At 36.1% G+C, this 14,817-nt stretch overlaps 1 protein-coding gene across 5 annotated transcripts in view; it reads right to left on the bottom strand.

Annotated features, from left to right (window-relative positions):
* Positions 1–4,861: 4,861 nt before the first annotated feature.
* PRKD1 (protein kinase D1) overlaps positions 4,862–14,817 on the bottom strand; it is a 123,368-nt gene continuing 113,412 nt past the window's right edge. For all 5 annotated transcript variants that reach the window (XM_017820493.1, XM_017820491.1, XM_017820492.1 and 2 more), the window contains 2 exons: positions 7,707–7,792; positions 4,862–5,818 (listed from right to left, as the gene is read on the bottom strand). In XM_017820493.1, the coding sequence (XP_017675982.1) occupies positions 5,600–5,818; positions 7,707–7,792 (305 nt within the window). In that variant the 3' untranslated portion in view covers positions 4,862–5,599. The remainder of the gene's footprint in view (positions 5,819–7,706; positions 7,793–14,817) is intronic.

Genomic DNA, 14,817 nt, shown 5'->3' with positions numbered 1-14,817 from the left:
TTCCAGATATCACAGCTGGCAGAACGGAGCATCACAGCTCTAATTCACAATTGGACAAATTAACTTAAACATTAAGATAAAATTTGTGCTTAGATGCTTCTGAGTGTAAATTAGAAAAGTTGAAATATTCTATTTTCCCTCTGTTAAGAGGCCAGTAGCAAACAGCTGAAAGCTGAGAGAGTAACATCCTAAACTGCTGCAACTGTTTACTTGGTAAACGTGAACCAGGCCTCTCAAGTCAATTTGCATTTTCTTTGGTAATAATATGTTGGTAAAGTTTCCATGTATTAAATTCAGTGACCTAACTGGTCAAATAACTCATGTTTTTATATGCCTAAGTCAAGGGAGGAACCAGAACGAACGAATTGCTTTTCAAAGCATAGTTATTAGGAATCTCTGAAAAATCAGTCCCCACTAAAAGTGTCAGAGGTCATTACCAGTAAGTCACTATACATTTCGGAAGTTACATTGGAAACTATTTAAGTTACATGTCAAACTATGTCAAATGTATCATAGTTTTATATTGAAAAATAGTTTGTCTTGATAAAAATACTTCAACAGAATCTGCCCATTTTTATCAAACTTTGGCAGCATACATATGCTTACAAATTTCGGCATTTGCCTTAAAGGCACATTTTCATCCTGCCTGTTTTCCTTGTAGCTCCCCTGGTTGGCACCCTGCCTGGCAGACTTCTGCAGCATGAGGCCTCAGGTTCTCCAGGCTCACAGCACAGACAGATTCCCTTAATTTAGGACCTCAGTGCTTGGATGCCCAAGCAAAACATTTAATTTCATGGAGCCTTTCAAAAGAGCAAGTTTTCAGTTTGAAACTGAAGTAGAGTTTTATTAAATTCTTATTTGTAAACAACTGATGTTCAAGTTTGCAGGTGTGCTTAGTAAGGCAGCAAAATAGTTTATGCTTCTTATAATGTGTGCTCCCCCTTCTTCACCAAAACAAAGCAATGATTCAGCAAGAAGCACAAACAAATATTAGCTCACCCAGTAGCCTCCGATTTCAGCATTCACTTGCTCCAGTTGAGCAAGTTGCTCTTCAAGAGAAGAAAAAGCAAGTTGAAACTCTGCATCCCATTCAGGTGTCAAATTTGTCACCACTGAAAAGTGCCTGATCTACCAAGACAGTTCCTCTGTTTCACACTCGATTTGGTTGAGCTCTTTCGCATCTGGTATATGCATAGGAAACCCCAGGAATATGAGATTTTTGGTTCAGATGCCATAGGTCTCGTGAGGCAGAAGATGATCAGTGTAGTATGCAATGGGCTTCCTTTGGTGAATAAATTATAGTCTATTTTTCTAGGGGAAAAAAAAAAATAGTTTCTCTGTGAAAGTGATAAGTTTGAGGTGCTGAACAACTATAGGTACCGGGCTCTGGAGTATCTGCAGGAAGCAGAGCTTTTCCAGGATGTCAATATTTTAGTAGACCTAGCTGAATAATACTGCATCACTGCATTACTCAAATCTGATTTTTCTCCCTTTGTCTTACAGACTGAAGTATTGTATGGGGGTTAAGCTGCCTAGTGATTTAATCATAAAATTTCCATAGCAGGGTTTTTTTTTTCCTTTCTCCCTGGTTTCACAGGATGCCAACTATCTGACCCTATTAATCCAGTAAGGCTTTAGGGGTTTTCTCAGCTTGTTAGCATTTTCCATGTCACTTCTATGACCTCATTGTCCAGAATAAATTCAGGTGTGCAGAAGAGGTGTTGATTTATTAAAAAAAAATGTAAATTAAATAACCCGCTTTGTTTAACCTCTCAAACAAAAAAAGGCCATTATTAACACAAACCCCAGATTGTTATTGCCTTGGCACGAGGGCAGGATTTACAATTTTCTAACTCCTGGACAGGTGAGACTCTAGGAAGGCTTTTCAGGAGTGAGGTGTAGAGAGGTAAGAATAGGAAGAAGAGGAAGGCAGAACACCCAACTACTTTTGAAGAGATCCTGCTGAGAACAAGGAGATATTATGTAGTACCTGAGACAATCAGAGAAAAGGCATACCAACAGGAGTTCCCTTCCACCCATGTGAAGGTGTGCATGTTTGAATGGATGGATGGTCCTGCGTGGCTGAGCAGCTGCACAACAGTTGAGCTGTACAAACTGCACAAGTGCATGCTTTTTGCTCATCTTGTTCATTTAGTTAAACTGCCTGGATAAGACTGGATAAACAAAGTGCATCTGAATGACTAAAGATGATAGAAGTGAAAATAGCAACATAAATCAAAAGTTCTGGCTTCCAAGTGTGAGTTGGGTACTTCTCTGTACTCCATAGCTGAGTTTTGACACAATAAACCCATCTACAGATGTATGATTATCTGTACACGCATGCTTGATACGTCAAGGATATGGCATAGCACAGTAGAAAAGGAAATACCATCAACAGATCCTCAGGTCAATACTTACATGCAGCATAACCCCTGCTGGTTTTGCTTCCATGATGCATGTGCAGGAACTGTTGACCTAATGTAAAATGGTAAAGGCCATGAAAACATTACTATAGAGTAGCCTACTGTTCCTTTTTCCTGAGTAAAGCAAGCAAGGACAACTCAGTCCCACATTTGCTTCAGTACACTTTGATGCTGATGAATCTTAAAGAGCAAATTTCTGTTTAGGCTTTGAGTTAGGAATCAGTGAATTCATCTGTCTGGCTGAAACGCAAACAGTTCAGATTTCACAGTGCAACATTTTTGAACAGAAGCAGGGAAAATTTTAATTTATTATATTGGGTAATGGCAGATTCTTTTTTGAAAAGCAATGAATATTTACGCAACAAGTTCCTTAAAGTGATGAAGCAAGCTTCAGTGCTCAAAAAAACCCCAAAACAGCCACAGGGAGGAAAAAAAGATATAATATGGCCCTAGTAATTAAACAAGAGTTCCTTGGAAATCATATTTAGTAGCTAGTCAGAAAGTTTCTCAAGGTAGTAATTTATTTCTACTTTTGTCTCTGTTCTGTTGGCAAACAGTTTATCAAAAGTGCTCCATGAGATTAAATAAGTTTATTAACATACATCTGTGCTTAGCAAACCCATGTACATGCTAACTGTTGTCATGGCAGAAATTAGCAGATGTTAGGGTTTATTATAAGTACTCAATGTTCTTCCTTCACTAAAACTTGCACTGTTTTCATTTTTGTCATCCAGTTTCTTAGAGATGCTCTTGCAAGTTGCAGTGGTTTGCTTTCTCTTTTATCTCTTGACTACTGTCCATGCTTGAGAACAGTGACAGTATGCTATTTGATATTTTTGAGAATTATCTGTTGTTGAAAATTACTTTTGCTCATGAGTTGGTACACTAATCGTAAATGAAACCAAGCCACTAATAAAAACCTGACTTACCTAAATTGATCAGTATGAAAGCAGAGCTCTTAATCTCTGTTACTGGTTAACACAGAGGAATGAGACAACAAAATTAAGGCGCTTTTGTGAAGTCCTGGCTCCTCATGAACAGTCATGATATCAGCATCTGAACAAAGTCTGTATGATTCTGATAATTTTCCTAATTTCCTTTTAGAAAAGTTAGTTAATTTGACTTGACTCCCAGAGTCCTTCTAAAGTGCAATATAATCTTTATATATCCATGAATCCACCAGTGCACCTTTACATGGACTTCTTTTAAACATACACATGCATATACGCTTTTACTGACAGAAATTTGATAATCAGCCCAAGTCCATTTTTATGTTTACTTTACAGTTGATTGAAGATTAAGCAGAAGGCTGAAAGAAAAATAAACAATGGCCAGTCATTAGCCAAATTTTAGTCTTGTAGGAACATCCTGACTGAAAATATAGATATGGCAGAAAATACAGCATAGCAGAATAGTCAAAACATTTGAACTTGCCTAACAAGAGCTGCTTCGGAACATGTCACAAGCCAGTGTCATCAGAGAGCTTCTTTCAGGGTAAAACTGAATTGGAAAAGGATTTCTTTTTTTTTGTTAGTGGGAGTAGGGGAAGAAGGTGGGTAGGAGGGAGAAGAGATTTATAAATCATTTTTCACAATACTTTTTAATTTTCTAATTTTTTTTTTTTTTTAATAAAGGTTCCTTTTCTTCATTTCTTGTACAGTACACACAAGCTTTCCAGTAGGGGTGCAAAACACTAAGAAAAATTCTTCTGGTTTTAGTCATGTTATGTATCTGGCAAAAATTTCCTCTGGACAAAGCTCTTCTTCAACATAAGAATGGATTTATCTACCAAAGAGCTCATGATTGTAACATAAAGCTGAGATTTGATCAATGGAGGTTTATCATATGTGGTTCTTATCATCGCATACTTCTGCCTCTCATCCAATGTATCCTTACATTTTTAACCTCAGTCTTCAATATCTATATATCAACTGTTTTTTCAGACAAAGACTGTGGCATAGAATAATTCTCAGCTTTTCACTTTTTACTATCTGGCACGTGTTTTACAGTGCAGTCTGAACTTTTCTAACTGTTAAAGCTAAATGGCTTACCATTGGAACACTAATTGTTAGAAATGGCAATTAGTATCTTTCAAGTTATCAGGGGAAGAAAAGCAAGAAAGGTCTGCAGTGCCTTGTCAGTTCAGTGGAACTGAGTGAAAAAGCAGAAGTATCACACTTTTTTAAAAACTAAACTCCCATTAACGCATCCTCAACTTCCCTACTTCCTTAGTACGTTTCGAAACTGATTGAACTTACAATATAAAATCAGTCCAAATGGGTTCTTACAAAACGTTTTATAGAAAGAGAGTTTAGCCGGCAGATTTTCCTACCTATCTCCACATGGTCTTCTTAATGACGAACTAATTTATTTTACCTACTTCTGATGCCATTCCAGGGATAGTTTAAACAGAAAGTTTCATCAATGAACCTATTTTAACAAGACTTTTATTGAAAACATACACAAAGTCAACATATTATTTAGCTTCTGAATGTACATATTAGAGAATATTCATATTAGAGTATTTTAAGAAAAGGGAAAATACAACCAACAAGATGCAGTTTACATTACTAAGGCATTAAGGCTTAAGAGCAAGTTATACTGTGTGTATGTGTATCTGCATCTATATACACAAACACATACACAGGTTATCTGTTTTGAAACTGTACAGTTCTATGCAAATCATTACTGTTTGCCTTTTCTATTATTAGGACACTAAATAAAGCTTTTATCCAAATGGTAGAAGTTGTTCACAGAACACCAGTTATAATCTACTCTTCAAGAGTTTGCTTACAATTACAATACTAACGATGCACAACAAAACCTCCAGATCTTCATGGGAAAGTTCTCTCTTACCAAAATGAGGCTCAAGTAAGAAAAATACTAGTTTGCAAAGGCACCGTGGAGACAGGTTTTAATACATTAAATACAACATGAATCATTCACAATAACAAGTTTAGTGTTTCTGGGAACTTTTGTAAATACAACACAGTTGGTCACACAAAAATGTTTCTGTTGATTTGTCTTGGCAACTCAGATATATCAACAGTGTAACAGCATAACAGCTTTGTTCCCATCTGACAGAAAATAATGGCAGTTCTGCAAGGCAAACGTTAAACCTGACCGTATGTATTTATTAATTCCACAGTGTTTTGACAGATTATAGGGGATGCAACTTAAAGGATGCTGACACGCTCACTGAGGGCTTTCATTTCTGTTTCTTCTAGCTTGGTGTTTTCATTATGGTTAGCACTTGGACTGATAAGGTGTGCTGGATACTGCAATCCATGTTCTCCTGAATACTGTTCCCATCGGGAGTCATCACTTTCATGGGTAATGTAACGTTCTCCCATTTTACATTCCAGTTCCCTTAAATCTAACCAGGTTTGATAGTCCTGAAATAGAATAACACTATTAGTTTTAGATTTCCTTAAATAAATTACATTTCCTTCTGCTATAAATAGTATGCAGAGTGCTATTAACTCAGCTATCTAAGGGTGGTAAAGCAATTCCTCACTCTAGTCACAAGATGAATAAGGAAGAAGAAACATATTTAAATCATACATGTACATGCTAGTGATCTGTATCAGATAGTCAAGACAGCTCCTCCATCTCAGTATAATGATGCAGAACATAAATTCACCTTTGGCTAGAAAAAAACTCTTTTTCCAAATTTGGGCAATTACTGGTGTGTTCCAAGAAACATATACATCTAAACATCAACATACTTTGGAACTCCATGTTGACAGTCAATGGTAAGGCCGGAAGCCTAGTTTGAGTGTCATGCTGTTTAGACCATCATGCACTGCAGCATCTGATCTGTCTAAAGTATATAACAAGTTCAATAATTTCTTTTCTTATTCCCACCCAAAGCATACATGAAGCTGCAGTAATAGAGCCAATCCTAGCCCCATGCAGACTAATCTCTCCTCACGATCCTGTATTCAGTTTTCTTTTTATTCTGTCATCTTATCCCTATCTAAGACACAACCCTGACCACCTCGCCAAAACTCTACAAAGCCCAAACACTGTAAATGCATAAAAGCCTTCATCTTTATTATCTCACATCTTTTGGCCCATTTCTTACACAGCCATCCTCTCAGAGAACATCTCTAAGTCTCACTGCCCTGTACCACTCTTGTCTTTCCTTAGCCCGCAAAGTAGGGCTCTTCCAGAAAGAGGATTCATCCCACCCATGGTGCTAGAGCTGCTGCTGTACTGCCTCATCTTATTCACCTTCACTCACTATTGCACAAGCAATAGGGTGAAGGACCCTGTCCTGTCCTGTGAGACAGCCAGCATCCTTGCTGCAGACCATAGTGCAGACCACCTCTGGTACCCAAAGACTCAGGCAAATGCATTATGCAATGATTGCCAGAGAGAAGAGCAGTCTTGGAGGAAAAGACTAGAAAGTGACAGGAAATCTGGGTAGAAGAAAGTAAGCCCAGGATAAATGTCCCTGGGAAGGTGGGGTGCAGGGTGGGAGATTACAACCCTTTTCCTCCTATACCAGCAGGTCACCATCTACTCTGAGAAACAGTAGCAGCTATAAGGTACTGGAGTACCTTATCAAAACAGTTTTCTGTTTTGATAAAAATTCCTTTGAAATTGTGCATTACACACATGCCTGCACCACAATTACTTTCGTAGATGCAAACATGGGAGATCTGATGAGCTGGTGTACCAGTCTGGCCTCAGCCTGTCCTCATCCACAGGGAGCAAACCAATGCCCTGGCTCCTCACTGAGTGTCTTAGGCCTTGAACTTGCAGTGATTTGGCTGCTGACAGGATAAAACAATTACCAAACGGTGAGCACAAGAGAGAGGCTGCTAGCATCTCAAAAATGCCTTGCATCTAAGTTTTTAGTTGAAGAATTCAACTGAAGGTGCCTAATATATTTTCCTGGAAAGCATACAACCCTCACTAGTTCTTCTGATGACTGTGAAGTGAAAGCTTGTTGATTAGTTTTAATAAGAAGTGAATCAGGGTAAACTCCAGGCAATGATGTAAGTCAAATGACTACTTTTTATACACATAATTTTCTCAGTGAACAAATATGATAAAATATTTTTGTAGTGTATTTTGAAAGCATTTTAGTATTGGAATCGAATACTTCAGAAATTAATGAGAAACTATAGGCAAATTGGTGAAGGTGCATGAGGTTCTCAGGATTTGAAAACATTTTAAGGTCTGCAGATTTTCTTAGATTCTACTGTGCTTAAAGATGAAGATATGCTTAGAGTCTGAATGCATAAGTGAAAAACATGGAGTTTGTAGAAATACCTGTAACCACGGGTGACTTAATGTTTTGTCCACGCTGTAGCGCTTTCTCATTTTCACTTGCAACAAATTATTTATGAGATCAATAGCTGAAAAGAAATAACATTCGAAAATGTTAGTTTAAATATATTTATTTCAACTAGGACACGCAAAGAGAGAGCCATACAGACATCGTAGTTGTAAAAAGAGGGCAGTTAGTCCTTACTTCAGCTTTTTACAAACTGCAGTCAGTGCTGAAGTCCCTGAAGGTACCCATGCAACCTTTCCTAATGGGATTACAACTGTTTTACTGAACAGTTGCTTGACGATAACTCTTACTCAGTTCCTGCTCAAGTGAAAAAAATTTCATGTAAGTGCGGACTATAGTATTCAGGTACCACACACACACATATATATATGTATGTATTTCCTTAAGACTGTCAGTTGCACTTTCAGCTGACAGCTGCACCTTCCCAGTCACTGAATGGAGAAATCAGGCTTTGTAAGTCACCAAGTCTTCCAAGACTTTCCTTTAGAACAGTGCTATGTAAAGCAAAGAAGAAGCTGGGAAGTTCAATACTGACACTATGAGTGCTAAAATTAAAATACTTAACGGACATGTGGAAAGTTCCTGGTTATTCCCACTGTTTCAGCTTTCAAAAAAACCATCCTGTTCTCACAGTGTCTGGATAGCCACTAACTTACAAAGTTTAGTCTGGCTTCAGTTCATGTAAGATATATGAACAGTAAGAATCATGTTGACACAATTTCTGAATTTAAAAAAAATCATATAATTGTTTGATGATTAAGTTTTGAGCTGTACTGATTAAAAACACTGAAGATAAAAATTTGGAAGGTATTAGCATTTATTTTAGACATACAACTTCAGTATGATTCAGGGGACTATATTGGGGCATCAACTGTTACAAAATTAAATATTCTGTCTGGGAAAATAAAGCCATTTTGAGGAGACAGTAGCAACTACATTGTATTTTAAAGTAAATTTTATTCATTTTCACTAGAGACTGGGTTTTTTTTAAAATCAGATTTTAAAGTAATCTTTTCAGATATTTTAGGAGCTTTATAAAATTTTACAGTTGTCCTCCGTAAAGTCAATAATTAAATAAATGCAGAGCATTATGAAAGACCACCTATGGTCTGCACACCATCTTTAAGCATGCAAGAGGTTATCACCAAGGAGGTAACCTGAATGAAAGTTCTGAGAGGACTTTTTTCTAATACTTTTATGGGTTCCTGTTTACGTTCTATAATTTAAGAATACTCTAAGCAGCCAGATGAGGACTTATCAAGTTCCAGGAGCTGGAAACTTTGTTAAAGGGAATAATCTAGCCAACTACTCCAGTAGAATGAGTACTGGTCATTTAGATAGCTAATCATTCAGCAAAATCCCCTTTGGGGGATTCAAATGCAACTTTAGAAAGCTCTATATCCCCTTGATTTTAGGAAAGATGGCTCTTTAGTTTTATTTTACTGGAAAGAACCTCAAGAGTTAGGAGATTCATGATTCTTATCTGCTTATGCAAGTTTATTAATATGGCAAATAATTAACTGGAGTAAAGACAAAGTCACAATTTTCACTCTAAGTATCAAATTAACACAGCAATTGCTTTTCATAGGAATGACTGCTTTAACTCAATTAGAGTGTGATCCGCACATAAACACAAAAGTTTACAAAATATCTGAAAACCCTATTATGAATATATTATTCATTTAGTCCTTCCCTGCAGACTTTAGCTTTTTATGTAACTCATAAACAGGAAATCACCTTAAGAATATATAAAAAAGCAGTCCTAAATTAACAATAAATTAGCATATTACTCCTAAATTAACAATATATAACATTAGCTACTCTTACTGTCATCATTGTAAAAATTTAAGCTGGTGCCACTAACACAGGAGGCCCAGGGCCTCCTAGGCCCTGTAATTTTCTGAGAATATGTCTATTAACTAGAGGTGTAATTTTTAAGACACATAAATCCCCTCCCTACTGCTGGTCAACACAGCTTTGTTGATAAACACCCTAGTGTACATGCAGTTATTTTAGCATAAAATAATCTTCAACTCGCAGAGATTATTTTCAGGGATATGGATTCAGCTGTACCATCAAAAGAAATCCTTGGCAATTCTAAGCTGCACCTCTGTAAGAGAGGTTTTCTAATATTAATCCATCCTAACAAATGTGTAAGTAGAGCCAAAACCTTAGTTTTAATAGCTAGCTAAACATTTACAGAAGCAAAGAGCATCTTTGAGCTATTACATGCATTTGACCTCCTCATACTTAACGCTCGCTCATTCATGTGACTTTCTCATTAATGTGTGAAACAGAGTTTCTATTCACATTAGGCTGTAACAAGTCTGAATAAATATTGGCTTGAAGGCAGCTGTGGTATTTATGACTCCAAAGCATTGTAACAGGCACACCATGATCAAATTTAATGCATGGAAAGAATTCCTTTGTTTCTTCTCAAATCATTTTAATAATATTAAGTAATGTGAAGAACCTAATCAATTATGTGCACATCACACAGCTCATCAGGCTAGTAGTAATAGCTGTGTTGGTAGCTGATGAAAAAAAATTATGAGTACAACGATCCATGGAAATCACACAGCAGAAAAAAATACACCATGAATAATCCAAAGCTTGACATAGCACATTTGAGGACCATACAGTTCAGAACAGCCACCACGGTGAAGACACGCTAGGTATAATATACTAAGAGGTAGAGAGACAAAATCCACCAAGGAGTTCAGTCTCTATACTTAGCAGTATTTATTTTTTGTAACCTGTAGCTAAGTCAAATCTTTCGAGATCATGCAGATTTGGTGGACTGGAAGGTCAAAGTTGGAAACAAAGAGTAAAGTTGTTGAAAACAGTTTTCATGTTTGAGAGATGTGAAATTTAAAGCTATAAAATAGGTAAGAATTCTGCAAATAAATTTCTCTGTATCAACATCTAGCAAAATTTCACAATGAAAACTGAATTAAGGCCAAACTGTCATACAGAAATTCAGTGAATTTGGAAATGTAACCTGACTTGACAATCATTGAAGACACAGAAAAAATAGCTGATTGGGCAATGGAATGCTGAATGGCTGTGACAAAACTTGGTTTTCTAAAACACACTCAAAGTCTACCACAAAAACTACTTATCTCCTGTAGTGTCTTAAAATTCTATTTAGACATACAAACACAGCTTCAGTTTTCAGGGTGTATTCTTTCAAGAGTGAAGTTATTGGAAAACCATGGGAAAATGCAGCCACTTAGGTAAAAATCAGAATTCCCTATGGAGAAATCTAAGCACTACAAAAATTGGAAGGTTTTAGTTTTCATAAGTTATATTTTAATGGAGAAAAGGACAGACAAACCATTACACAAAAAAAAAGCGCTAGAATTTCTCAGCAGGAACAGTTGATGGGATTAATCCAGAAGTTATGACATCAGATAGGCATATTATGGAGCGAAAAGACTCATAGTCAATGACTAAATCACATTAGTGAGTGGCAGAAAAGACAGAAATGTTGATGGCAACTTAAAAACATTAAGCACTCAAAAATATTAGCCTCAAATAGATTCCATCTTCTTTCTTGGTTTGTGACTGTAGGTTTTTATTTTAAGAATTGCTAGAAAATGCTAAAGGAAAAGTAATTATCAAGAAAACTAACACAGACCACAATATTGTATTCATGACACACTTTTCCAAAATACAACTTATTTCCATATGCTTTTTCTCTGAACCTGTTAGACTTTAAGTGTATTTTTATCATAAGTATGCAGTTTAAACTGTCATGGATCATGTGTTTTTACAAATTTATCCCCTCAACAGTGTGGTTTAAAATTTTAAAAGCCAATTTTACCTTAAGACCAGTAATTGAATAAGGAACATGTAAAGGGAATATTTAGGCTACTTTATCACTGTTGTTGCTTTTCCAGACACACTGTTTAGGTATGACCTTTCTCATTTTATTTTTTTTAAAGTCTTGCTACCTTTGCCTTCCAGCTCCCAAATTAACATGCTGCTGCTTGGCAGTTATCAGGAGAAGCATCTATTGTGCACCAAAACCAACGTGGTGATAAACACAGCATCATTCACTCTAATTTGTGCACTATCCATTAAATGCAAAGAAATATGTGATTTTTCCTTTCTGATTACAATCATAATAGAAGATAGCAATAACTAAGTTTAGCTATTCCTAAACTTTTTACAGTTTTAATGGTCTGAAGATAGCATTGAAATTACTACAGTTGCAAGTTTTACACATATGGCTCTCTGAGCTTCAGTCATAGTCATGAGCAAGACACAAAAGGTTTGACTGCTGTTCTGCTTTCCTTAGCATAAATTTTTGCAATAGGCATGCAGAAGTTCCTAACACTGCTTTCATTAGCCATTCTGAGACAAATTATACGCCCTTTGAGAAAATCATTGTTGCACAGACACTGGCAATACTGGTTGATGATCACTTCCCTTAATCTAAACTGAAAATTGCTTAATGAGATAAAAAAACCCACAACTTTTGAAACATTTACAGTTCCACTAAAAGTACATACACAGAATTTAAATCAAATTAGTTCCTACAGTTTAAGAAGCAGATACCTCAGGTATAACAGCTGCATGTATTTGTGATCCTAATTAGGTACAGTTGTGAAATAAACTGCCCCCCCTTCCACTGTTCTAAGTGTGTCTGTCTTATCTGCCATTACTTGCTTGGCACTTCAAGCAGGATTGTTGATACAGACAAAAATAGGCTTGAATAATTTTTTTTTTAGCTCAAATGTAGTTCCTTCTACTACTTCTTGCTTTTCTGCAACAGCATTTTTTAGGATAATCATATTATGAACATTCCCAAATCTTCATTTGCGAAGCCTAGCCATGATATTATCAACATTCACAGCAACCAATATTAACATATTTCAGCAGTAAAAAATGAAGAAACAGTCATATATATTAGATTTTATAAGTTCAGAAAATGTGAGTGTTTTTACTGGCATGCATAGATCAGAGAACATATGAATTCTCTTTGATGGTGGCCTAGCTCTTCCAAGTTCACTGAATTCTCAGTTTTTGCCTGCTATTACTGAAGCATGTAATAGAGTCTCTGGGTGAAGGGAGCAGTAATGTACCTAAATCTAGCTGTAATGTACAATTTGTAAAGTCTACAGTCAAAGAATGCTTGGACCCAGCACTGTCTTTTGGTCATAAAGGAAGAAAGCAATAAGTAAAGGAGAAAGAAAGAACTTTACGTTAGTTTTACTTATGGTAGCCTTTTGACAAATCATTCCTATTTTTCAAATTTACACAGCATAACACTTTGAAAACATCTCTCTTACCTGCATTAAAGATAATATTTATGTTGATTTATTTTATCTGTGACAATGATGCTTATCTAATCAATTCTGGTTTCAACTTTTTAATTTTATAGCAGTGCAGCCAAATTTTGGTTGAAGCCTTCTATGAAGAAGGTGATTAATAATAATCACTGTGGTTGATTACTCTGTGTTAAAATTCTCTTAAATATTTGCACGAGTTTTTAAATGTCAATATTTAAACTGCATTAACTGGTGGACCTTCAACATTTTTTCCTTTTTACAAGTTAAAATCACTTATACAACGTTGTTTTAATTTTAAAACAAAGAGTAATGCTTGTTGGAAGAAAATGCCTGCGTAGATTCTTCAAGACAAACAGAAATTTCAATCATACCACCTTGAAAGAAATAGACCAATCATTGTTCATTTATAAAGACCTTGCCAAATTCTGCAGCAGCATCATATTCCACATTGTGATATAACTCCCTTACAAGCTTGAGTGGAAGAACTAGTAGGTTATTATTACCATTCTCTTGGGATAATAATATTATATAATTATGATACAGATTTCAAGGAAATAAACAAGAAATATACCTGCCTTTAAAAGAAATCTATTCTTGATCTTTTCATAATGAAAAAAAATTAAAAGTAATCATAGACATTAATGTTGAAATTTCTGTTGAAAAATATTTAATGATTAAGAATATTGGCAAAAAGAATAACAGGGAAAATATGGCAGGGAAAATCCAGTTCATTAGCTTAACCTTTTAGGGAAGCTGGAAGAGGCTATGACAAGCTAAAGGAAGAATTTCAAGTGCACAAATGTAACCTGCTGGGATTGAAACTAATTCTCTGTCTAAATTTCGTAGATTTATAGAGGAGAAATTTATGAACCCCAGTGTCTTTAGCTTGAAATGAGTTTCACGTTACCATAGTTTACATTTAAATACACATACCTTTTCAAATTGTTTCTATTTGCAGTGTTAAATAAGCAACTTCATAAAAACTTTAAAATCACCTCTGTTTCTCCCTTAAATATTACAATTATTTGCAATATTAATTAACATGGCACTGTTCAGAACTGTAAACCAGAGTAATGTGTTAGGACACTGGGTACAGGTTTGCATTTTAACCATGCTACATTGTCAGACGTAACAGAATCTGGATGGAGCCAGCAGGTGTACAGGGCCCAGCTCCTGCTCTTTCACAAGCCGTGCAGGAGAGTGGGCCAGAGAAGCTGACATAAGTAATTTTCCCTAAGTAATCTGGAATTTGAGTTCAAATTTGAGCTCTAAAAATCAGCATTATCAAGGAATAATTGGACAGAAATCTTGTCTCTGTCTCTCTGTGTTAAACATAACAGAATCTCTTCAGACTTTTTTCAGGTTTTCGTTTAGCACAATAGAGTGGTTCATCAGCCAGCAATTCAAATATGTAATAAAAATCACAATGTATAAGCAGACTTTAACTTAGTAATTTGTTGAAGTGTTTTTTTCCTCTCTTCTGCATGCTTGCAGCCTGGTATCCATTGACTCTTAAGGAAGGCTGCAGTTCTACAAATGGAGAGATAACAACCAAGTAGGTGAGTTTTTTGTAGGTGCCCTACTGAATCTTCACCTCTGAGTGTAAAAATTGATCTTCTGTCTACCACAGTAGAAACTTGTGGGAGACGATTTCTTGCAGCTTCCCCTGTGTTGATTGCTGTTTGCTTATCTCTAGCGACAGATAAAGCGTTGCTGCCAACAGATTCTGTCAGCTTACATATCAAAGTGTGTGGAGGTTCAGGAGAACTTCAGTGTGTAATTGTGCAGA

Source organism: Lepidothrix coronata, unplaced genomic scaffold (genome assembly GCF_001604755.1).
Source record: "Lepidothrix coronata isolate B3197 unplaced genomic scaffold, Lepidothrix_coronata-1.0 Scaffold83, whole genome shotgun sequence".
Classification (NCBI taxonomy): Eukaryota; Metazoa; Chordata; class Aves; order Passeriformes; family Pipridae; genus Lepidothrix; species Lepidothrix coronata.
The sequence above is the reverse complement of the archived record's forward strand: the minus strand, read 5'-3'. Positions and strand labels throughout refer to the sequence as shown.